This window comes from Taudactylus pleione, unplaced genomic scaffold, assembly GCF_031769625.1.
Source record: "Taudactylus pleione unplaced genomic scaffold, aTauple2 ptg002701l, whole genome shotgun sequence".
Lineage (NCBI taxonomy): Eukaryota > Metazoa > Chordata > Amphibia > Anura > Myobatrachidae > Taudactylus > Taudactylus pleione.
This window is the reverse complement of record NW_028287077.1, coordinates 38,993-60,000: the sequence shown is the minus strand read 5'-3', so window position 1 is coordinate 60,000 and position 21,008 is coordinate 38,993. Positions and strand designations below refer to the sequence as shown.

General features: G+C 47.2%; 1 protein-coding gene across 1 annotated transcript in view; it reads right to left on the bottom strand.

Moving 5' to 3' along the window:
* LOC148431181 (uncharacterized) overlaps window positions 1-21,008 on the bottom strand; it is a 114,953-nt gene that overhangs the window by 56,147 nt on the left and 37,798 nt on the right. The window contains 3 exon segments of the mRNA XM_088466229.1: window positions 12,527-13,333; window positions 14,650-14,758; window positions 20,835-20,932. Of these exon segments, the coding sequence (XP_088322355.1) occupies window positions 12,527-13,333; window positions 14,650-14,758; window positions 20,835-20,932 (1,014 nt within the window).

Below are 21,008 nucleotides of genomic sequence, written 5' to 3'. Positions count from 1 at the left end.
AATTTTCTGGTCGAAAGTGGGTATAAGGGTCGGAGACCTGGGTTGGTGGAGGCTCGGGCACCTGTGCTCCGGGAGGTCACCCAGACGGAGGGGGTTCAGGGGACCCTCTCTGGTTGGGAAGATCTGCTGGCTAACATTTTGCCAGATCCCGGGGTGAGCGTGCCGATTCCGCCTCTGTGCCGGTTCAAAATTTGGGCCCTCCATCAGGGGTGGCTTCTTTGGAGGTCTCTGTGCCAGTGGTGACCTCAATCCCTCCCGTGTTAGGGGATGGCAGTATTTGTCTAGTTTCTTCTCCAGGCCTTCCTATGTTGGAGGTTGGTGGTCCTGGGGTGGGGTTTGTTGTGACTGGTGATGGTGAACTGGTGTGCTTAGAAGTAAGGAGCACATAACTGAGTGTTTGGAACAGTAACAAGGTGCCTACTAGAGCCCTAAAGGATGGCTCCGCAGCCCATCAAGAGTGCCACCATTAATGTGGCATCCAATTTGTCTGTACGTGCTCGTTACTTGGCCTTTGATTTTTTTGACACGCTTGATGTTGATTTTTTTATTTTTGCAAGAGACCAGGGTAGGTAGGATTGCTGATCTTCACAAGGCTAAGGCAGAGTGGAGACGCGGCCCCTTCTATTGGTCTCTTGCGGCCGAGCCGAATGGTGGGCTGGCGGTCCATTTTACCTGCATGGTAACCATCCAGCGGGGTTATTGATGTCCGTGTAGGCAGGTGTATGATTCTAGATGTCAATTTGAGGGGGCACGACCTACGCTTAATTAACTTCTATGGTCCCAAGTCCAAGTGGGACAGGAAGTGTCTACTCAATGAGATTAAACCGTATCATTTTTCAGCCAGACAGGTCGTCTTTGGAGGTGATTTTAACACCATCACTAGGCCAAAGGACAGGGGAGGCTCCAAGACGACCCTGGGCTATGATTCAGTTTTCCTGAATAGCATAGTCCGACAGGCAGGGATGGTGGATGTGCATATTAAACATTCACCAGACCTCACGGGTTTCACTTTTTATAGAGGTAGATGTAGGAGTAGGATAGATAGATTTTTCGTTAAGGAGAGTTTGAAAACCTCGGCACCTGTGTTGAGGCCAGTAGAATTCTCTGATCACGTTTGTCTGTGCGTTTCCTTGAATGCTTCAGAGCCCCTCCAGAAAGGGCGGGGCCTGTGGCGCTTGAATTCTCAGCTCTTGGAGGAGGTGGGAGTAAGACAGTCTTTTAGAGACTTCTTTGAATGTCAGGAGTCGCTGTTGGAGGCAGGCTGGAGTAGGTCCGAGTAGTGGGAGATATGCAAGAAGAGGACCCGGGTCTTTTTCCGCAATCTTGTAGCTAGGCATAACTTGGTAAATCAGCGTACCTACCAGGCCTTGAGAAAGAGATTGGATTTCCTAATTTGTGTGCAGGGAGATGGTGGGGAAATCTCCCGGGTGAAAGCAAGGATGAAGGAGTTACAATACAGCCGGCATGATTCCTTGTTCCTGGAGAGATTACGGGAAGTACCACTCACCGGATTCTTTCCAGAATTGTAGGAACTCGGTTGTTGCTAAGGAGGTGGGGGGATTGTATGATGTTCAGGGTGTCCTCCGTGAGGATCGGGGGGGCATTCTGGGGGTTGTGCAGTCTTTCTACTCCTGCCTTTTGTCCGAGCAGCCACTTTCCAATGAGATGGACTCCTTTCTGAGGGAGACTCCGGGACTGGTAAGCCTTGGTGACCAGCTTGATTCTCTGGGCAGTGATGTTAATGTGGAAGAGGTGAGGGTGGCCATTGATAGTCTAGCCTCCAAAAAATTGTCGGGTCTGGATGGCTTGACCTCCGCATTTTATAAAGTTTTTTTGGATATCTTGGCTCCTCGACTCATGGAAGTATTCAATGAATGCCTGGCTGAGGGGTTACTCCCTCCTTCCATGATACTCTCTGCTTTGATATTGTTGTCTAAGGGGAAAGATCCATCCCATATTGAGAATTGGTGCCCCATCGCACTTCTCAATACGAATTGTAAGATTCTGGCAAAGAATAGACTGATGGAATTTTCCGGGTTGTTACTTTCCTCATCTCAGCATTGTACTGTGAAAGGCCGTAGCACCTTTAGTGCTGTCCTTGGCATCCGGTAGGCTCTGGAGCGGTGCCGTGCTGATAGGGATGGAAAGTATTTGCTGGCTTTGGATCAGGCTACGGCTTTTGATAAGGTCAATCATAAGTACCTTTGGGCTCTCCTAGAGCGGTATGGTCTCCTAGTGAGGGTGGTGGATTGGTTAAGAGTCCTGTACAGGCAAGCCGAGAGCTTCCCTCTTGTCAATGGTTGGGTAGGTCCATCTTTTTTGGTTGATTCGGGTGTCAGGCAGGGATGTCCCCTGAGCCCCCTCTTATACGTGTTCTCCATTGATCCTTTTGTGAGGAGGCTTGATGGTGGCGCAGTTGGAGGGGTGCACCTGGGCCTGGGTTGTCCATTAAAAGTGGTGGCCTATGCGGATGATGTCACAGTTGTCTTGTCTTCCCCCAGGGATGCGGACAATGTGGTGGCTATCATTCAGGAGTATTCAGTGTCATCTGGCTCCAAGGTTAATAAGGACAAGAGTGAAGTTTTCTGGATGGGGGAGGAAGGTCAGGAGTTTGACCTTCCGGTTGGCCTCCCCCAGGCGTGCCAGGAGATTAAAGTTTTAGGTGTTAGATTTGGCCCTGCTGATTACGCTGCGAAAAACTGGGATCTTAGTCTAGTTGAGGGTACTGCGAAGGTTGAGAGCTGGAAGAGGTGGAGGCTCTCTCTAAGGGAAAAGGTTGATTTAATCAAGATTTTTTTTTAAATCCTATTTTTCTGTATGTTGGCAGTGTATGTCTTTTGACAAAATCTAGGTGGACAAAGATTCACGCTTTGTTTTTCCAGCTCCTCTGCAGGAACAGGCTGAATTTAATCAAGCGGGTCGTAACCCACAGACCGAGGAGGGAAGGAGGCCTGGGAATGGTCAATCCAGTGCTATTCTTTAGCCTGACCTTTCTTTATTTACATCTGAATAGTCTCATGTTGGAGACTCCTCCTCGGTGGGTAGGTGGCTTTAAGGTTTGGGTGGATCCCTTACTTAATACTTGGATATCGGGAGGTGCGGTAAAGAGTCTTCGGGTCAGGCATGGATATCTTCCGACTTACGTGGCCCCGATTTTGAAAGAAACAAGGCGTTGGGGCTTGTTAGCAGAGGATTTCAGAACATCTTCTAGAAGGGTGTTGGAGAAGAAAGTTCTGGAGGCTCACTTCCGAGAACCGCTGTCTCTGAAAGACTGCCCAGGCACCGTCTGTTCGGAAGGATTGTCTCGGGTTAATGATCCGAGGATGTCTCTGAAATTTAAGGACATAGCTTGGCTCTCCTTTCATGGGAGGCTCTATATGAGGGGAAATCTGAAGTACAGAAATGCCGATGACCGTGGCTGCCCACGTGAGGAATGTCTAGGGGAGGAGACCATGGACCATTTCTTGCTTCGGTGTCCTTTCAATGTAGGGGTTTATAAGAGAGTGTCCAGAGCCTTGGGTATCCCATGCCTTTCCTGTCTGTGTTACGCTGGTTGGGCCTTTGGGGCATTCATGGGGTATGAGGGTTAGGTACGGTGTCAGGTATTTGTTAGACAAAAAGTCCTTCCCCTGGATGTGGTGGTAGGTGACATTCTCCATGAGGTGTGGAAGATTAGGAGGTTAGAGAAGGGGCGAATGGATGCTGTCAGGTGGTCCAAATTGTGGCGCCATCTGAAGCCTCCGTGAGGAGGTGGTGGAAATTGACTTCTTCTCTACTCGGCTTTGGTGGACTGTCTTATCTTGGTCTTTCCTTTACACTCCTGTAGGTTTTCAGTTTCTTTTGGTTTTAAGGTATGGTTTTCATATGTCTAAAGCTCTGTTACTGTTCCAAACAGTTGTTGGGTGTTTTTTTGAGATGTATAGTAATACTACATTTTCTGTTTGTGATATGATCATTCGTTGGGACTTTATGTTATGAATCATGGACTCATGTGCTCTATTTATTGAAGGTTATTCATGTGCTGGAACAGGAGTCCTTCTCCAGATGTATATATGTAAATAAGTGGTTTTAGGTCTGAGCACTTGGGTTTGGTGATGGTTGAGTGTTTTATGTTCTGATGTGTCGTTTGTTTATCGTTATCTTAACGTTTGTTTGTTTTTTTGCAAGTTCTAAAATAAAAAATATTTCCAGCTCCAATAGCGTATATTAAAGTTGCTGCAGTTAAAAAGCTCGTAGTTGGATCTCGGGAAAGAGCTGGCGGTCCGCCGCGAGGCGAGCTACCGCCTGTCCCAGCCCCTGCAGTTTTGTTAAAGATGGCTGCCAGCAAGTGGGTTAGACAATGGCATTACATGTGATACTCCCCTCCCCCCATTGAAACATTTGCTTGATTCATGGAAGTTGTGAAATAAATAGTCTTGTGATTATAGTCATAATTCTACTCAGTTTTGTTGTTGTATAGTACAAATAGGTTGTTGTAGTTATTAGAATTGTGATCATTAATGTACTGTATATATGATTTACAGAGTTACAACATAATGTGAGTTTTCTTACTTTCAAAATGGAGTGTATTAAGTGAGTTTTCAAAATGGAGTTTGTCTAGAGAGACTATGCGGTTTGGACAATAGGGCATGGGTCATTCCCAACCCCCCCACACACACACACACACACACCCCCTCACCAGCCATCTTGGACATGTGCTCTCAGCAGACATTTATCTCTCTCATTGTATGGTTGTATTTTGAAGTTTAATCACTGTTTTATGCATATGTATATCACCTGTACCTAGTCATTGTATAAATTTATTTGCGCTTATTGTATTTAGATCACAGCGTGTAACCATCTGTACTTTTCTTGAATAATAACTTTTGTGCGTTGGTACCACATTCGAAATCTGAAAGCATTTATTGGGGTGTGCGACTGGTCATAGCGCTACTTAGCGCCATCTATGTTTAGAGGTTTATAGGCAGGATTGACTAGAGGTTTATAGGAAGGTTTAATCAGGACATAACAGAACTTTCTGCGCCTACCATGGCTATGGTTCGATTCCGGAGAGGGAGTCTAAGAAACGGCTACCACATCCAAGGAAGGCAGCAGGCGCGCAAATTACCCACTCCCGACTCGGGGAGGTAGTGACGAAAAATAACAATACAGGACTCTTTCGAGGCCCTGTAATTGGAATGAGTACACTTTAAATCCTTTAACGAGGACCCATTGGAGGGTAAGTCTGGTGCCAGCAGCCACAGTGATTAGCTGTAATTAAGCTGAGTTCCTGTGATCCGTGACTAGGCCAGAGCCTCGGCCTTTCCTAGGGGTTTTACCCAGCAACCATGGAGCCTCCAGGGGCTGCTTCCCAGGAGAGTCCCCTGCCTGCCGGGCCTGGCCTTCCCCGAGTTATCAGAGGACAACGGCGGAGGGGGTATTTTGTGCAGTGGTGACAGCATATCGGCCGCAGATTTATTAGAAGGACCGTGTGATGTGGAGGACAGAATTTCTGCAGAACGGAGACCAGTGACTGGGGGAGCACGTATGCAGCGTGTGGAAAGCAAAGTAAGTGTCCACGATACCCCTGCAGTCTTATTGAGGAGGCATTCGCTGATCGCCCCTGGTAAATTAGGGGCACCTGTCCAGGCCGCTGCTGATGTTACGGTGGCTACAGGGAGAAGCGTGGAGCCCACAGTCTCGCAGAATGTTCCCATGGAAGTAGAGGATTTACCTGTTGTGATAGATAATGAATGTTTGCAAAATATTGTGGCAAGTGAAATAGAATCTGTGATTAATGACTCTCAGTGCAAATTCGCAGTATGTCTCTGACTCAATGTGTAAAATCGAGCCTGAAGCTGAGATAAAATAACTTGTGGTGCAGCATTCTGGTGAGGTGGAAGGTGCTGGGGATGTTTCATCTATAAATATGCCAGCCCTAGTTTCTTGTGATGATGCCTTGGCTACTAAAACAGAATGTGCACTCGTAGGAGGTTCTGCAGTAGCAGTGGTATGCAGTGTCCCTGTTGATTTTTCTGTGGAGTTGGAAATGACCGTGAAAGAAATTGTAAGGCTAAATTGTAAGAAATGTGTGGTGTTAAAAAAACAGAAATGCAAAAGAGACTTTAGTAGTCAGAGACCACTGCTGAAGGCAGAGCTGGAACAATTAGAGAGTTGGATGACAAGTCGTTCCTCTTGGCGGATTTGCGAGCCAGAATGAAAGGAGTATTGAAGCCTGTGAGTGAGAAATCGTTAGATGGCAGTCAGCGCCCCTCAAATCCCGTGTGTAGCCGTGATATTGCCTCTGGAGATGCTAACCCCGTTCTGGACCAGATTCGGGCATTAGAAGAGTCAGGACATGATCTATGCAATGTCGCTCAGGAGGCTGTTGAGGGGCTGCTGAGAAAGCTGTTAAGTCATGGCAGAGATATTCAGCAAGGGAAGCTAAGGGGAAAGTATTGCTTAGCAAGGTGGGTTTAGAGGCAGATACTCTAATAAATGAATGAGCTGAGAGTATCAAACAGGCAGATGTTAGAAAGGCTACTCATGAATCTGGAGGGGTTGCCCCAGGGCCGGTGAGTGGTGCCACAGGTGACCCTCTTATGGCGGGTCCGCCTCCCGTGTGCCTGGGTGGTTTCTCTTACGCGAGTGTGTTAGGTGGTACGGGAGCTAGTAATAGAGCCCCTGGTGGAGGTGGGATGGCAGGGGCACAGTGTGCTAAAAGGAAAAATGCAGTTCAGTAAAAGTGGCAGAGTAACGACCCTCCTTCTAGGGAGGACTTTCTGAAACAAGTTTCGGTTTAGGGTTTTAGAACTTCTGATCTTTATGCGTGCATACACCCGGTTAACTCCCCGGAGTGTGAGGTTAGTTTCATCCCATATAATGGTCAGCAAGTGTTCTTGTCGGCATGGGGGTCTGCAAAGACCCAGGGTAACTGGGTCAAATACAAAGCATTAGCAATTACATGCAAAGAAACGGTGAGAGTAAATATTTTGGTCAGGAACAAATCTTTGGACCCTGCTGACATTTAATTTTGGCTTCAAAGATTTGTACAATCAATTGTTATGCCACTGACCGAGTCTCCGGGGTCAATGGGAGAGTGGGGAAGCGTGGACGGCTGTGGTGAAACTGAAAAATGGCGTACATATTCCTTCTGCAGCCTATATAGGAGCTGATAGAATTCTGTCCGGGCCAGTCTCGTATGTGTCATAAATGTGGGAACTTTCGCCATGTGAGCTGGGACTGCCCTGTGGTCAAGTGCACTAGATGTGATAGGGAGGGACTTAGTGCAACTCCATTAAATGTAATCTTTGCGGGGTAGAGGGCCATCCCTATTTCAGGTGCCCAGAGGCATTTTACTGTATAATAAAAACTTTGATGAGGAAATGGGTTTAGTGGCAGATAGAGTGGAGAGAGAGGTTTTGGGCGAAGGGATGGTTGAGGTGGTCTGTCTCGGTGTCTAATGGGAGGGAGTCTCAAGGTATGAATTTGGAACAGACATCTGAGAATGTTGCAGATTCCTTTATAGATGTAGGAGGTAAGAGAGGGCAAGGGAAAATATGGAGGGTCAGCCCGTAACTCTTGAAGAGAAGAAGGATGCTGGATAATGGGGATTTAGTCCTCGTGTCTAAGTTGATGACTTTTTTGGCTGTTTTCATCCTGTTGGTTCTCCAGAGTTTGACTTAAGTTTTTAGACTTACAATGGTTTGCAGGAATTTTGGAGTGGGGGGGGGGTTGTTAAGGGCAAGGATCCATGGAAAAATGTCAAGGCTTTAGCTATCACAAGGAAATAAGTTGTTAAGACCACTATCTTGTTTCATAATGAGTCTATTAGTAGAGATGATTGGACCCATTGGTTGCTGTGGTTTGTGGAATCATTAGTCATCCCTTTAACGAAGGCACCTGGCACAATGAGTGTGTGTGTGTGTGGGGGGGGGGCCTGGTAGGCAAAGGTGCATCTTAGAAATGGCATGCATATACCTTTGGCGGCACATATTGGGCGTGACCATATTTAATGTTTTTATCTAAGCCCAAGATGTGTCACCGTTGTGGAGACTTCAGGCATTTGAGTCGGGATTGCCCAGTATTAAAGTGTTCAAAACGCAATGGGGTTGGACAAACGCCTAGTGATTGTGAGAAGAAACTTGTAATTTGTGTGAGCTGGAGGGACATCCTTCAGTAGATGCCCGGTGGCTTTTCATAACACATGGATGGATGCAGAATAGGCGCAAAAAGTGGAGGAGGTGTGCCCTGGTCCTGTGTTGCCTCCGGTGGTCAACCAGGTTTCAGCCTCTAGCTTGGTTCCAGTTGAGACTGCTGAGGAGGGTCCATCGGAGGTGGTTACTGGGAGTGGCAATGTGGCTGTGGAGGATTTTCATGGTGGAGCCGAGGTGGCTAGTCAGGCTGCAGTGACAGTTGAGGATTTGGCACCTGAAGTACAGGAGGGAGTGTGCAGTGTCCCCCTTCCCTCTTAGCCCGGATCTACAGGCTTCTGCACCCAGCCCTGCACAAGAGGTGCAATGCCAGCCTACATTAGAAGGCTGGATGTTGGCATTGCTGAGCCCAGGTTGTTCATTGGGAGTGGTGCCTTATGCGGATGACGTCAGTCATTGTGTCGGATCCATCAGAGGCAGATGGCGTGAGGTCGACCATCCGTGAGTACTCGGGAGTTTTGGATTCTCAGGTTAACCAGAAAAAGTGTGAGGTTTTCTGGATGGGGAAGGAGGGCTGTGAACTTGACCTTCCAGATGGCCTTTCCCCCATTGAGCCAGGAGATTAAAGTCTTAGGTAAAAAATTTGGCCCTGGCGATTATGCTGCCAAAAATTGGGATCTTAGGCTGGATGAGGCCACCCAGAAAGGAGAGAGTTGGAAGAGGTAGAAGTTGTCCCTCAGGGAGAGGGTTGATCTTACCAAAGCCTTCTTGATTCCTGTTTTTCTATACATCAGCTATGTGTGTCTTTTGCCAGAATCTAGGTGGACCAGGATTTATGCTCTGTTTATCCAGATGCTTTGCAGAAATAGACTGAAATCGAATTTAAAAAAAAAATGGTTCCCTACAGGTCAAGGAGGGAAGGAGGCCTGCTATTCTTTTTGTTGACCATTCCTAAGTTACATTAGGAAAGTCTCCAATTAGAGGCTTATTCTCAATTGGTAGAGAGTGTTAGAGGAAGGGTGTCTCCCTTCCTCAATACGTGGTTAGGAGGAATTGTGAACAGTTTGCGAGTAAAACATGGATACCTTCCGGTCTACGTGGCTCCGAGCTTAAAAGTGACAAGGCGTTGGGGCCTGGAGCCGAGGGAGGTCAAAGACTCCTCTAGAAGATTGCACTAGAATATCATCTAGTCTCCAACCATCTCCCGTGACAAGAGAGCACTATCAACACTGTCAAGCACGAGCTCAGCTAGAGGTCTCTACTATTGCAGATACTGCCGTAGCTGCAAGATCCTTGCCCACCCCACCAGGAAAATAAAATTCTTCATATCCAAATGAACACAAAATATGTATTAAATAATGAATTACATGCAACACACCACTGTAACCCTAAGAGACTTAGGCTAAGTGTAATATACTGCGAGACGACACCAAGCTGGTTTAGCCTTTAACATGCTTGCTGCTTTAAAAATACGGGCATGCTCGCATGTATTCCCGCAGAGACGCCGGCTCGCATTCTATTGCATTTAGCTCTTACTATCTTTGGGATTCAAGTAGTTGAAAAGTACTTGGGGGGGGACATAGCCTACAAACATGTAAACAAAGAGGAACTATAATGGATGTTTATCCTAAAACAATGGAGCAGCCTGGCCCGAATATCGATAATGAAGTAATATCCATAACCACCAGTTGATTTGACCACATTCACAGCGCAATGCCAATAAATACAAAAGCATTAGTAATATTTGACTTCATGCAATACTTATAAGTGAGCACCGCATCACCTTAGATCAGTGATGGGCAATAAGCGTCCCTCCAGCTGCTGTAGAACTACATATCCCAGCATATCCTGTCACAGTCGCTATTTGCCCATGCTAACACTGTTGCAGGGCATGCTGGGATGTGTAGTTAAACCGCAGCTGGAGGGTCACTAATTGCCCACCCCTACCTTAGATGTAGGGTATGGTTTATTTACATTATCTAGATGTCAATGATAACAATCAACTGTACTCCAGTAATCTCATTATATCTACCGTAGGTTTCATAGATATCCACATTCCATCTCTTTAATTCAACATTTAACACCATTTATATTCATCCATATGTACTCCCATAATTGTTTCATTTATACAAATTCGGTTAATTATTTACTTTATAACGCATTAAAATTGGCTTGCTTTTTGGACTCTCCATCCATCTAACACATTAGTACAAAATGCTGCCAAATCTCAAGGATACTCAGCTCTCACAGATGACCTATCCATCTATGCATGGCTACAGCGCCACACTCCCACGAACATCAAACAACCGTGATAACCACTGTAACAAAGGATGAGTCCCCAATAGACAATCCACCCTATTTTAAGGAGGATCTCATCAGACATCAATCAACATTCCCTAAGGAAGGCCCACAGGGCCGAAGCGCTTTGGGGACACACACACGCGTCGCCTAGCACCACTGTAAAGGGAGGTCTTAGAGGTCTTATCATCATTTCTGGCTGGAGGCACACCAATACAGGCGCACCCTTCCTACAAGGAGAGCCACAGGACGGCCCCACCCCGCGGAGCTCATCTACATCTCAGCCGTTTGGAATGGAAGAGGCTGAGGTCCGATACATTGACCCATGGTCAGTTACATGTGGGACGTCGCATATGTGGTTACCACATGGTATCACTGTGGTCACCAGGTGATATCACGGAATCGGTATGATTTACCGCCGGAACCCTGAATGGCGGTTGGAATCCCGACAGTGGTTTCCCGGCATAGGAGGAAATCCCGATCGTCGAAGGTAAGTATTCACTAACCTATTCTACCCCCCTAACCCTCCCTTAGGGGTGCCTAACCCCAACCTCCCCCCCAAGTGCCTACACCTAACCCCCCCTTCCCTGCCGCCTAAACCTAATTCCCCCGGGGGGGTGCCTAACCCTAACCCTCCCTCCCCATACCCTATCCTCCGGGGGGGGGGGTGCCTAACGATAAGTCCCCCCTGGGAGCCCTAAAGCTAAACCGCGTCTGTCCGCGCCTGGCATCACTTCGATCGGGAATACCGGGTTCCGGTCTCCTGGCGTTGTTAAAAAAAACAGGCAACTAGATTTAGACACCTGTCATTTAACCCTCGCCGGGATAAAGCAGTCGGGAGCCGGCTGTTGGGATTAGGTCCGCAGGCTTCCCGACTGCATACCAATATCACTGTGGTTACCAACAGTTCATGACTTTTAAAGCACTGGCATTGAATTTTATTCTAAACTTCGCTGCACCATTGTGGCATCACGTTCATTGGGACACACCAAGGTATGTCGCAGGGCGTCCCACATAGGACTTAGCACCTTCAGGAAGCATCGCTTTCCCCAGACACCTGTACTCTTTAAGGGTGCTCCCAAAAGAACTACACCCTATTAATCCTTTAGACTGCTCATCATTTCTGGCCAATCATGAAGTGGGAGGTACAGCAGTCTCATACTATGATACACAGGCTGCTCCCTAAAGGATTACACCCGACGTCACCATACCAGCACTGTGACTTAAGGAAGCTGCATGTAGTGAGGATAACTAATCATTTATACATTATAATACACCATTTGCACCTTTGTTTCAGCATACAGAGTAAATGAATATTACCATTTAACACATTATAATCACATATTTCCTACATTATTCACTGTGAGCGCTACTACAATCACCAAGGCTCCAGTTCTACCATTAGTCTAGGAAAGGGTTCTTTACTGTAAGGGCGGCCATGAGCTGCGGAATACCTCACCAATCAGGTGGTGTTGACAAATTCAACATTATAAAAATGGATCAGACGCCTTTCTTAAACATAAACGTTATCTGTAGCTATAATAAGTAGAGGACATTATGGCATTAATTAATCTACCTAAGGGGTTATATTGGCCAATATCACACTGAGGGTATTGTTCTGCGTTCATGTGGATTAAGGTAAATAAGTTTTTATAGGACATTGAACCTGACAGACCAGAGATTTTGAACTCAAGTTACCCAGAACAGGTCAGGTTTCCCAGATTTCCTTAATCATGTAGAAGAGATTTAACCTATTTTTCTAGGTCAGTAATTAGCCCACCTGTTCTACAGAGACAAATCCCCAAACCATGACCTGTTGAGAGTTACTTGAGGACTGGAGGTGATACCCTCTGCAATAGACCTGTGGCATGTACTATATTACTAACACTTCATTGGCATGTAAAACATTCCCCGCTTTCAGAATATGAAATGAATTATCTGATGTCTAACAGGAATTAGTTTACGCATTATAGTTCTGTGTAAGCACTTAGAACCTGGAAAAGGTTTTCAACAGTAAAGATTACTTTGAGAATTGAAAAGTAAATCATTTGCGAACAACATAATCATCAATTTCTACGTTGGATATGGCTTCTCTTCAGAATGGACTTTTTGATGATTAAGTAGATGTACTTTCTTTGCAAAAGTTTTTCCACAATCGGAGCATAAAAATGGTTTCTCACCAGTGTGAATTCTCTGATGCTCAAGAAGGCCGTACTTCTGTGCGAAACCATTTCCGCACACGGAACACGTGAACGGCCTCTTGCCTGTGTGGACCCTCTCATGTTTAACAAGATTGGACTTATGTGTAAAACATTTCCCGCAATCTGAGCATGGAAACGGCTTCACGACGGAGTGGATTTTCTGATGATTAAAAAGTGTTGACTTCTGGGTAAAACATTTCCCACACTCAGAACATGAAAACGCCTTCTCCCCGGAGTGAGTTCTCTGATGTTCTACAAGAATCGATTTCTTTCTGAAACATCTGCCACACGCTGAACATGAAAAAGGCTTCTCGCCCGTGTGAATTCGCTGATGTTCAAAAAGTAGTGATTTGCCTGTAAAACGTTTCCCACACTCAGAACATGAAAATGGTCGCTCACCTGGGTGCTTTTTCCAATGTCCTACAGGGTTTACATTAGGTCTAAAACATTTATCGTCTAAAGGTGCAGATACTCCACCGCCTATGTAAGCCGTATTATGAGCAGCGACATCTGAGTTATCGGGGAAACATTCGCCACGCGCAGAGTCATTAGTTAATATCGCTGAATTGTCAGGTTCTGCATATATATATGGGGTAACAGGAATTTCTCCTGGAGAATTGCTAGCGATATATTCATTATCCAATTCACAATTCGGAGACAAAAGCAGTTGTCCGTCCAACGTATTCCCGCAAATCTGTCCTTCTGTAAAATACACAATAAAAATATTTTTATTTTAGTTAAAGGGCCACACTGACTCATTCATTTAAGTCCCACCGTCAAGAGATAGGCACTTTTATATTAACAATAAAGAGCCAGCACTAAAAGTCTGTAGATCATATAACAGCCAGAGACAATCTACAAGGGAAGTTTTGTCAATATAAAAGATATATTTGTAAATCTAGTGGACGCACTATCTGATGGAGATGTCCCAAAATCCAAATACTTAGTGATGGCTGTTTGTAGAAAAACACATAATCTATACTATACACCCTAAGTTCAGATCTCTGTGCTGGTAACACACAGTGACATGATGTGAGGACAGAAGTAGTCCAATAGGGGCTGATGGCTCCTGATGTACGTAGGGACAGAACACGGAGGATGTAGGATAAGAGATGGCTGTTGTGACAGAGGAGGGTGTAGGATAAGAGATGGCTGTGGTGACAGAGGAGGGTGTAGGATAAGAGATGGCTGTAGGGACAGAACAAGGAGGGTGTAGGATAAGAGATGGCTGTGGTGACAGAGGAGGGTGTAGGATAAGAGATGGCTGTAGGGACAGAACAAGGAGGGTGTAGGATAAGAGATGGCTGTGGTGACAGAGGAGGGTGTAGGATAAGAGATGGCTGTAGGGACAGAACAAGGAGGGTGTAGGATAAGAGATGGCTGTTGTGACAGAGGAGGGTGTAGGATAAGAGAGTGCTGTAGTGACAGAGGAGGGTGTAGGATAAGAGATGGCTGTAGTGACAGAGGAGGGTGTAGGATAAGAGATGGCTGTAGTGACAGAGGAGGGTGTAGGATAAGAGAGTGCTGTAGTGACAGAGGAGGGTGTAGGATAAGAGAGTGCTGTAGTGACAGAGGAGGGTGTAGGATAAGAGATGGCTATAGTGACAGAGGAGGGTGTAGGATAAGAGATTACTGTAGTGACAGAGGAGGGTGTAGGATAAGAGAGTGCTGTAGTAGTGACAGAGGAGGGTGTAGGGTAAGAGAGTGCTGTAGTGACAGAGGAGGGTGTAGGGTAAGAGAGTGCTGTAGTGACAGAGGAGGGTGTAGGATAAGAGATGGCTGTAGTGTCAGAGGAGGGTGTAGGATAAGAGATGGCTGTAGTGACAGAGGAGGGTGTAGGATAAGAGATTGCTGTAGTGACAGAGGAGGGTGTAGGATAAGAGATTGCTGTAGTGACAGAGGAGGGTATAGGATAAGAGATTGCTGTAGTGACAGAGGAGGGTGTAGGATAAGAGAGTGCTGTAGTGACAGAACAAGGAGAATATGTGACTGTTCTGTACTTAGTGATTATTACTCACCTGTGCTGATAGCTGTAGGGATTTCCTCCTCCTTACACTGCTGATCACCCCTCACATACGTCTCTTCTCCTTCTATAATTTCTACTTTAATAACAGTCAGGTCTTCTATCTAAATAATACACAAACAAAATGTCTGATATAATGAATAGTGGTGTAAGCAGTTCTACCCCTGGTAAAAAACAAGAGATGTGGTAAGAAATTACCTTTGTTAGCTCTGTTTCTACGAAGTCCATATGGTCCACAGGGTTGACCTTGGGGTTATAGGTTGGGTACCAAATCCGGGCACCACGCATATAAAGCTTTCAGCTCCCAGGATGCACCTGGGCCCACTCTAACTATAACCCCGCCCCCAAGCCAGAGGTTTGTAAGTAGCCAAAAGGAGGAAAGAAAGAAAGAAAAGACTGGAACACTCAAGAACCATACTCACAGAGAAGGAGACGGGAAACCGGTGACCAGTAACAGCCCATTTGAAGCCAGGTGCGTCAGGGCAGGTGCCCTGTGGACCTATGGCCTTCGTGGAAAGAGAGAACAAAAGGTAAGTTCTTACCATATCTCTTGTTTTCTACTTCAGGGTTCATAGGGGGTCCACAGGGTTGACTTTGGGGATGTCCCAAAGCAGTCCTTATAAGGGTGGGGACGCTCCTGTGCTGAGAGGAGCATAAGTCACCCAAAGGAAGCATCCTGAGAGGCAAAGGAAACCAATGCAGAGAACCTTAGAAAGGTCAGGACAGAAGACCACATGGCCACTTTGCAAGGCAGAACAGCAGAGGCGCCACAGCGAGTCGCCCATGTGGGGCCCACAGCCCGAGTAGAATAAATATCAACAGAAAGGCCTTCCTATGTGTAGGCCCATGAGATAGTCATACGAAGCCAACTAGCCAATGTCTGTTTATTGGCCGGGCATCCTATCCTGTGAAATCCATAGACCACAAAAAGGGAGTCTGATTTCCTGAAGGAACTTGAACGGACCACGTAAATCCTGAGAGGCCGGACCACAGTCAATAAGGTCACACCAGCCGAGAGGACTGGTGACTGAAATGTCAGTACCATAAGTTCCAGAATAATATGGAACTTAAAAAACACTTTAGGAAGAAACACAGGGCGAGTGCAACTCACAACCCTGTCTTGGTGAAATATCCATAAGAGGGAGCTACATGAGGACGCTCCCAATTCCAACACTCTCCTGGCAGATGCAAACGCCATAAGAGAGAGAGCCTAAGCTATAGACCACGTAAGGGCTATCAAAGCTAGTGGTTCAAATGGAGGCCCCAGGAGGGCACGAAGAACCACTACCAAATCCCAAGGAGCCCCTAGGTGGAATAAAGGGAGGCAGAATCCAGAAAACACCCTGAAGGAGGGACTGGATACCCGGGAGTGGAGCAATTCCACATCCTAACCATACTGACAGTGCAGAGACTCACACTATCAGAAAGGCCAGGTGGAGGGCTAGACCCAAGCCAGCTGGAAGGAATGCCAGAACTTCTGGAACTCCTACACACCTGAGGATCATAGCTACAGGTATGATACCATAAGAATCATGTATGCCACATTCTGTGGCAGATCCCAGCAAAAGCCTGCTTACGCGCTCTACACATCCCGATGATGACAGAGCAATAGAATCCTTAGGACCACAGTAGAGACGCAGTCAAAGACAAACGATCCAGGTCCAGGAAAAGGCAAGGACCGTGCGACAACAGGTCCGGATATTGAGGCAGCAGGAATGGAGTGTCGATGGAAAGACTCCGAAAATCTAAGTACCAGTGACGTCTGGGTTAATCTGGAGCCACCAGCCACTAGCTCCATCTCGATTGAACTTCAGAAGAACTCGAGGAAACAGGTACACAAATTGGAAGGTCCACTTCACTGACAACGCGTCACCGAAGGTTGCTTCGGTATCTCTAGTACTGGACCCCATCACCGGCAGTGAGTGATAGAGTCAGGAGGCCCCCCTCTGCTCACTAGGAGTTGAAACCTCTCTTGGAGAAAAGACTAGTTCCCAGAATGCAAGTTGATTGGTAAGGCGGAATCGGCAGACGTCCAACTGCCCCGAAAGGGGTGCGGACCGGTCACTGCACCCTAGAGACGGGCGTCGGTAGTAAGGATTACCCTAGATGAGATGGCCATAGCCACCCAGATAGAGACAGACGCACCTCCGGAGAGAGCATTGTCTGAACAGTGACCCGATGGAGAAACCCGTTCCATCTGGAGAGGATCAGTTTTTGCAAAGGCCTGGAATGGAACTGAGCATATTCCACCCTTCCGAAGGTAGACACTCTGGATTCCAGAACCCGCATTACAGAGTGTAATGACACTTGTCAACTGTGGAGACATCCGCGCACTCGTAGTTGAAGAGAGGAGATTTTGTCTGACGTCAAAACGAATCTCCGATTCTGAGAATCCAGCAGGGCTCCCAGATGAATCATAGCCTGTGAGGGATTCAGGGAGTACTTTTTCCCAGTTGATTAACCATTCATGCTTGTGAAGGAAAGTGATGGTTAACTGGAAATGACCTTAAAGTACATTGGTGATCCTGCTAAGAGCAGGAGGTCGTCCGGATATAGGAGCAGTGGGATACCCTGAACAGGTGGACTGTCGGAAAAGCCATAAATGTGGTAAACCCCGGTGGGGCTGTGGACAGTCCAAAGGGCAGAGCCCGAAAATTGGAAGTGTTGCTGTGGCACAGCAAACCTGAGCTAACGCTGATGAGAGGGCTCTATAGGTACACATCCTGAATATCCAGCGTTACCATAAAGTCCCCAGGTTCCATAGCTCGGAACGATGGAGTGTAGGGTACCTAGGCACCTTTAGGAATTGGTTCAGGAATTTGAGATAGAGAAAAGGCCAATGAGGACCATTTGAAAGAAAGAAAGCAGAATAACCAGTCACTCGCTGAGATAGCGGGGCTGGCATAATTACCCCTGCCTACCGCAAGGACTGTATAGCTTTCTGGAATTGTAAGGCCTTGTTCGGGTCTGAAGAAGGGCCTGTGTAGCAAATCATGTGGAGAGGCTGTCTGAGCAATGAGATGGCGTACCCATGAGAGACTTCATCTCTTACCCAAGCATCCGTGGTGACTTGACACCAGCACTGGGTGAACTGAAAAAGTCGGTATCTCACTCTGGGATCCCCCAGATGAAGACCCGTCCTGTCAGGCTGAAGGTTTATCCTTAGGTTTAGAAGCAGGGTGTCTGGATGTCCAGGTCTGCTCTGTACCGGGTATGGCGGCCCTCGTGGAGGCCGACACCCTAGGAAAAGACCGGTTCCTGTTCCTGAGGACAAAAAGACTCAACAGATTTAGTCTGAGGTCTATTAGTGGGAGCAGCCGAAGGCGGAAACTTGCCTAGTGATACTGCCAACGTTGCTATAATCTTGTCAAGGTCAGGACCAAACAAGATCTCCCCAATATAGGGTATCCATTTTAAGGCCTATCTTGGAGTACACCTGTGCCTTCTATGAGCGCAGCCATAGGGTATGGCGGCGGATACAGTCGCAGCCGCAACCCTGAAGTTTAGGAGACTGACATCCCATGTAGTTACTCCACCATATGAAACCGCATTTTAAAGTGAGCAACAAAAGACATCTGATCCCCTGAAGATTTTGAGGGAAAAAAAAGCTCTACAAATGCATCAGCCCAGCTCTCAATAGCATTAGCCACCCATGCGATAGCCATGGTTGGACAGGCAACAGCTCCTGAAAGCGAGTAAATTGATTTTAGGCAAAGCTACCGCCTACGTATCCTGTAGAACCTGTCCGGGCAGGGATCTTAATTAGACGAGTAACATTAGGATCCACCCCAGAAGGTGATTCCTATTACTTGCAATGACCCTCAGGAATGAGAAACATGAGGCCAAACGCTCTTGTGATACCTCTTATCTGGCAATTGTCAGACCCCCGTCATGTGATCCACCCGCTGGTCAGAGAGGGAGAAAACAGCCGAAGACACTTTAATGCTAAACTGAGGGTGATTTAATTTAGGTGCAGGTTCAACATCCTCTATAACTAGCACCCAAGCATGGATAAAAATACTTGATTTAGGCTCCAACTGGTGTGAAGGAGTCCGATACATCATCCAGTGCACCCTTGGCTGACAATCTATGTTAGACAGCAGTGCAGACTGGGAAGTAACCACAGGGCGATTATTATGCCATTTTGTGTTTCGCAGAAGCGACATCCAACCAGGTTGGCTGTTGTGGTAATCCCTGCAAGGGAAATTACAGACTGTAGTGGTACCTGAGGGAATTTGAAAAACCCCGGTAGGAAGCGATAGTCTGTGTCACTGAGGTAAACCGCAAGAACTGCGAGATATCCTGAGAGGGAAGGGAAGCATGTTGAAGCAACCCCAAGTGGGTTCCAACTATGGGGGTGCCAGGCGATCCACAGTGGAGGCCAGGGTCTTGAGAAAACAAACCGCCCAAGTGGGGGTCCATTAAGGGGCCCGGCACCTGATGGAACCTTACACATAACCCTTCCTGAGTCAAATCCTCCATACTCACACCTGCAGCACATGGCAGGCAGGATAGAAAAAACGGGTGCAGTATCGTGGTTTATTTCCTGGTCAGACCTATCTGACACCATCCACGTGGAAATATCAAGCCGCGTTATAATGGTCCTGACTGGCGCCAAGATTAGCTGCAGGGACCCATTATCAGCGTATGCAACACACAGTTCCACCTAAAATATGGCAACGTGCAGCACGCAACAGTATGTGACAAACCTCACAAATATTGACAAGTATATATATGTGAGGTCTGAGAACCACCCCAGGAATACCTGTAATAGGGCAGATTGTAAAGAAAAGGGATAGATATACACTGACAGGTGAGAGAACAAAGCAGACAGTCAGCACTAGCATAAGTCACATACAATGCAGATAGATATATATATATATATATATACACACTGTACATACATAAGCATGACATATAATATACTGCACAATGTCGCTACATTCAACTGCCCAGATTCAGTTTCTGGGGAGGCTATAGCGCTGTGTACACCGACCTAAATGGTGAGGTACGCAGGGGGACTGGACTCACTGACATCCTAGGAGATCTGCTGCTCAATTAAAGAAAATGGCCGCCTGGAGACCTCTGAGGAAGCGTGGCCCATGGAGGAATGCAGATCAGGAAAGGCGCGCTGAGCTGAGGGGAGGAGCCGCTAGACAGGGAAGACTGCCTCCCCTGGCTAACAATTAACCCCCAGGACGGCGGCTCCCGCTGCCGAATTTCAAGTCCCTGGTGGTCTAGCAGTCACACAGGGTTTGCCTCTACAGAGGGGAAGCCCGCCACCGCTGCTAGCGCCTCCGGTCTGTCCCCAGAGACCGGAGGCAGGAAACTGCAGGATATATACGCGGGTCACCGCAAGCGTTAAACCGCGAACTTACCTGTCCCCATCGATCCGGCTGCAGCCTTGGGATACCCCCAGAGCCCGGCTAGTACAGACTCTGGGGTCCCGCCGCGATCCCCAGATCTGTACTGGTGTTGCGGCACCTGGCGGTGTGGAGGAGCGGCAGCTTGGCAGTCCAATGGACAGTCTGACGCTGACGCTCTGAAGTGTTCTAAATATAAAATAAAATTAAAACTCCTAAAATAAAATTAAGCTTAGGGGCTGCTAATCAGCCCCCCCCTGCGCTAACTGTGACCGTCTCCGGCCAGGCACCTATTCAAACTGAGGTGCCTCTGGCTTGGGGGCGGGGTCATAGGGAGAGCAGACCCAGTGCACACTGGGAGCTGAAAGCTTTAACTGCGTGGTGCCCGGATTTGGTTCCCAACCTATAACCCCAAGGTCAACCCTGTGGACCCCCTATGGACCCGGAAGTAGAGAGATGCCTCTCCTGCCAGTTACCCCTTTAGTGGCAGAGAGAAAAGAGCGGACAGTGCTGCGGGATGAATCTCCACCAAGTTATTGATGTAGCGGAGATGGGGTCTATTTAACAAGCAGGAATGAGTGAGACCCTTCTCCAATTAAGGAAACACAAAAGAGAGATTGAATCTCCTACTCAGTTCCTGCTGGTAGAGGTCTCATCTCCGGCTGGGAGCACTGGCCCTGAGAAGCTGCCATCTGATAACAGTGTGAGTTCTCATAGGGTAAGTAGCAGGTGTATCATTTAAAAGCCCTTAAAATAGAAGGAAATCAGTAAATATGATTCAGGAACCTTACTTGGCGAGACCCTAAATCCCATCTACCTGATCCTCCTGTGGGATCCTGTGATTCTCCTCTGTACAATCCTGTGAATTAAGAGGATGGGGATCTCTCTCTGGGGCATCTCTGTTACTGGGTCCATCTGTAGGAGACACACATTGACTGATTACACTGTATATATGTGATTATCAGATGATGTGTATATAGGTGGCCTCATA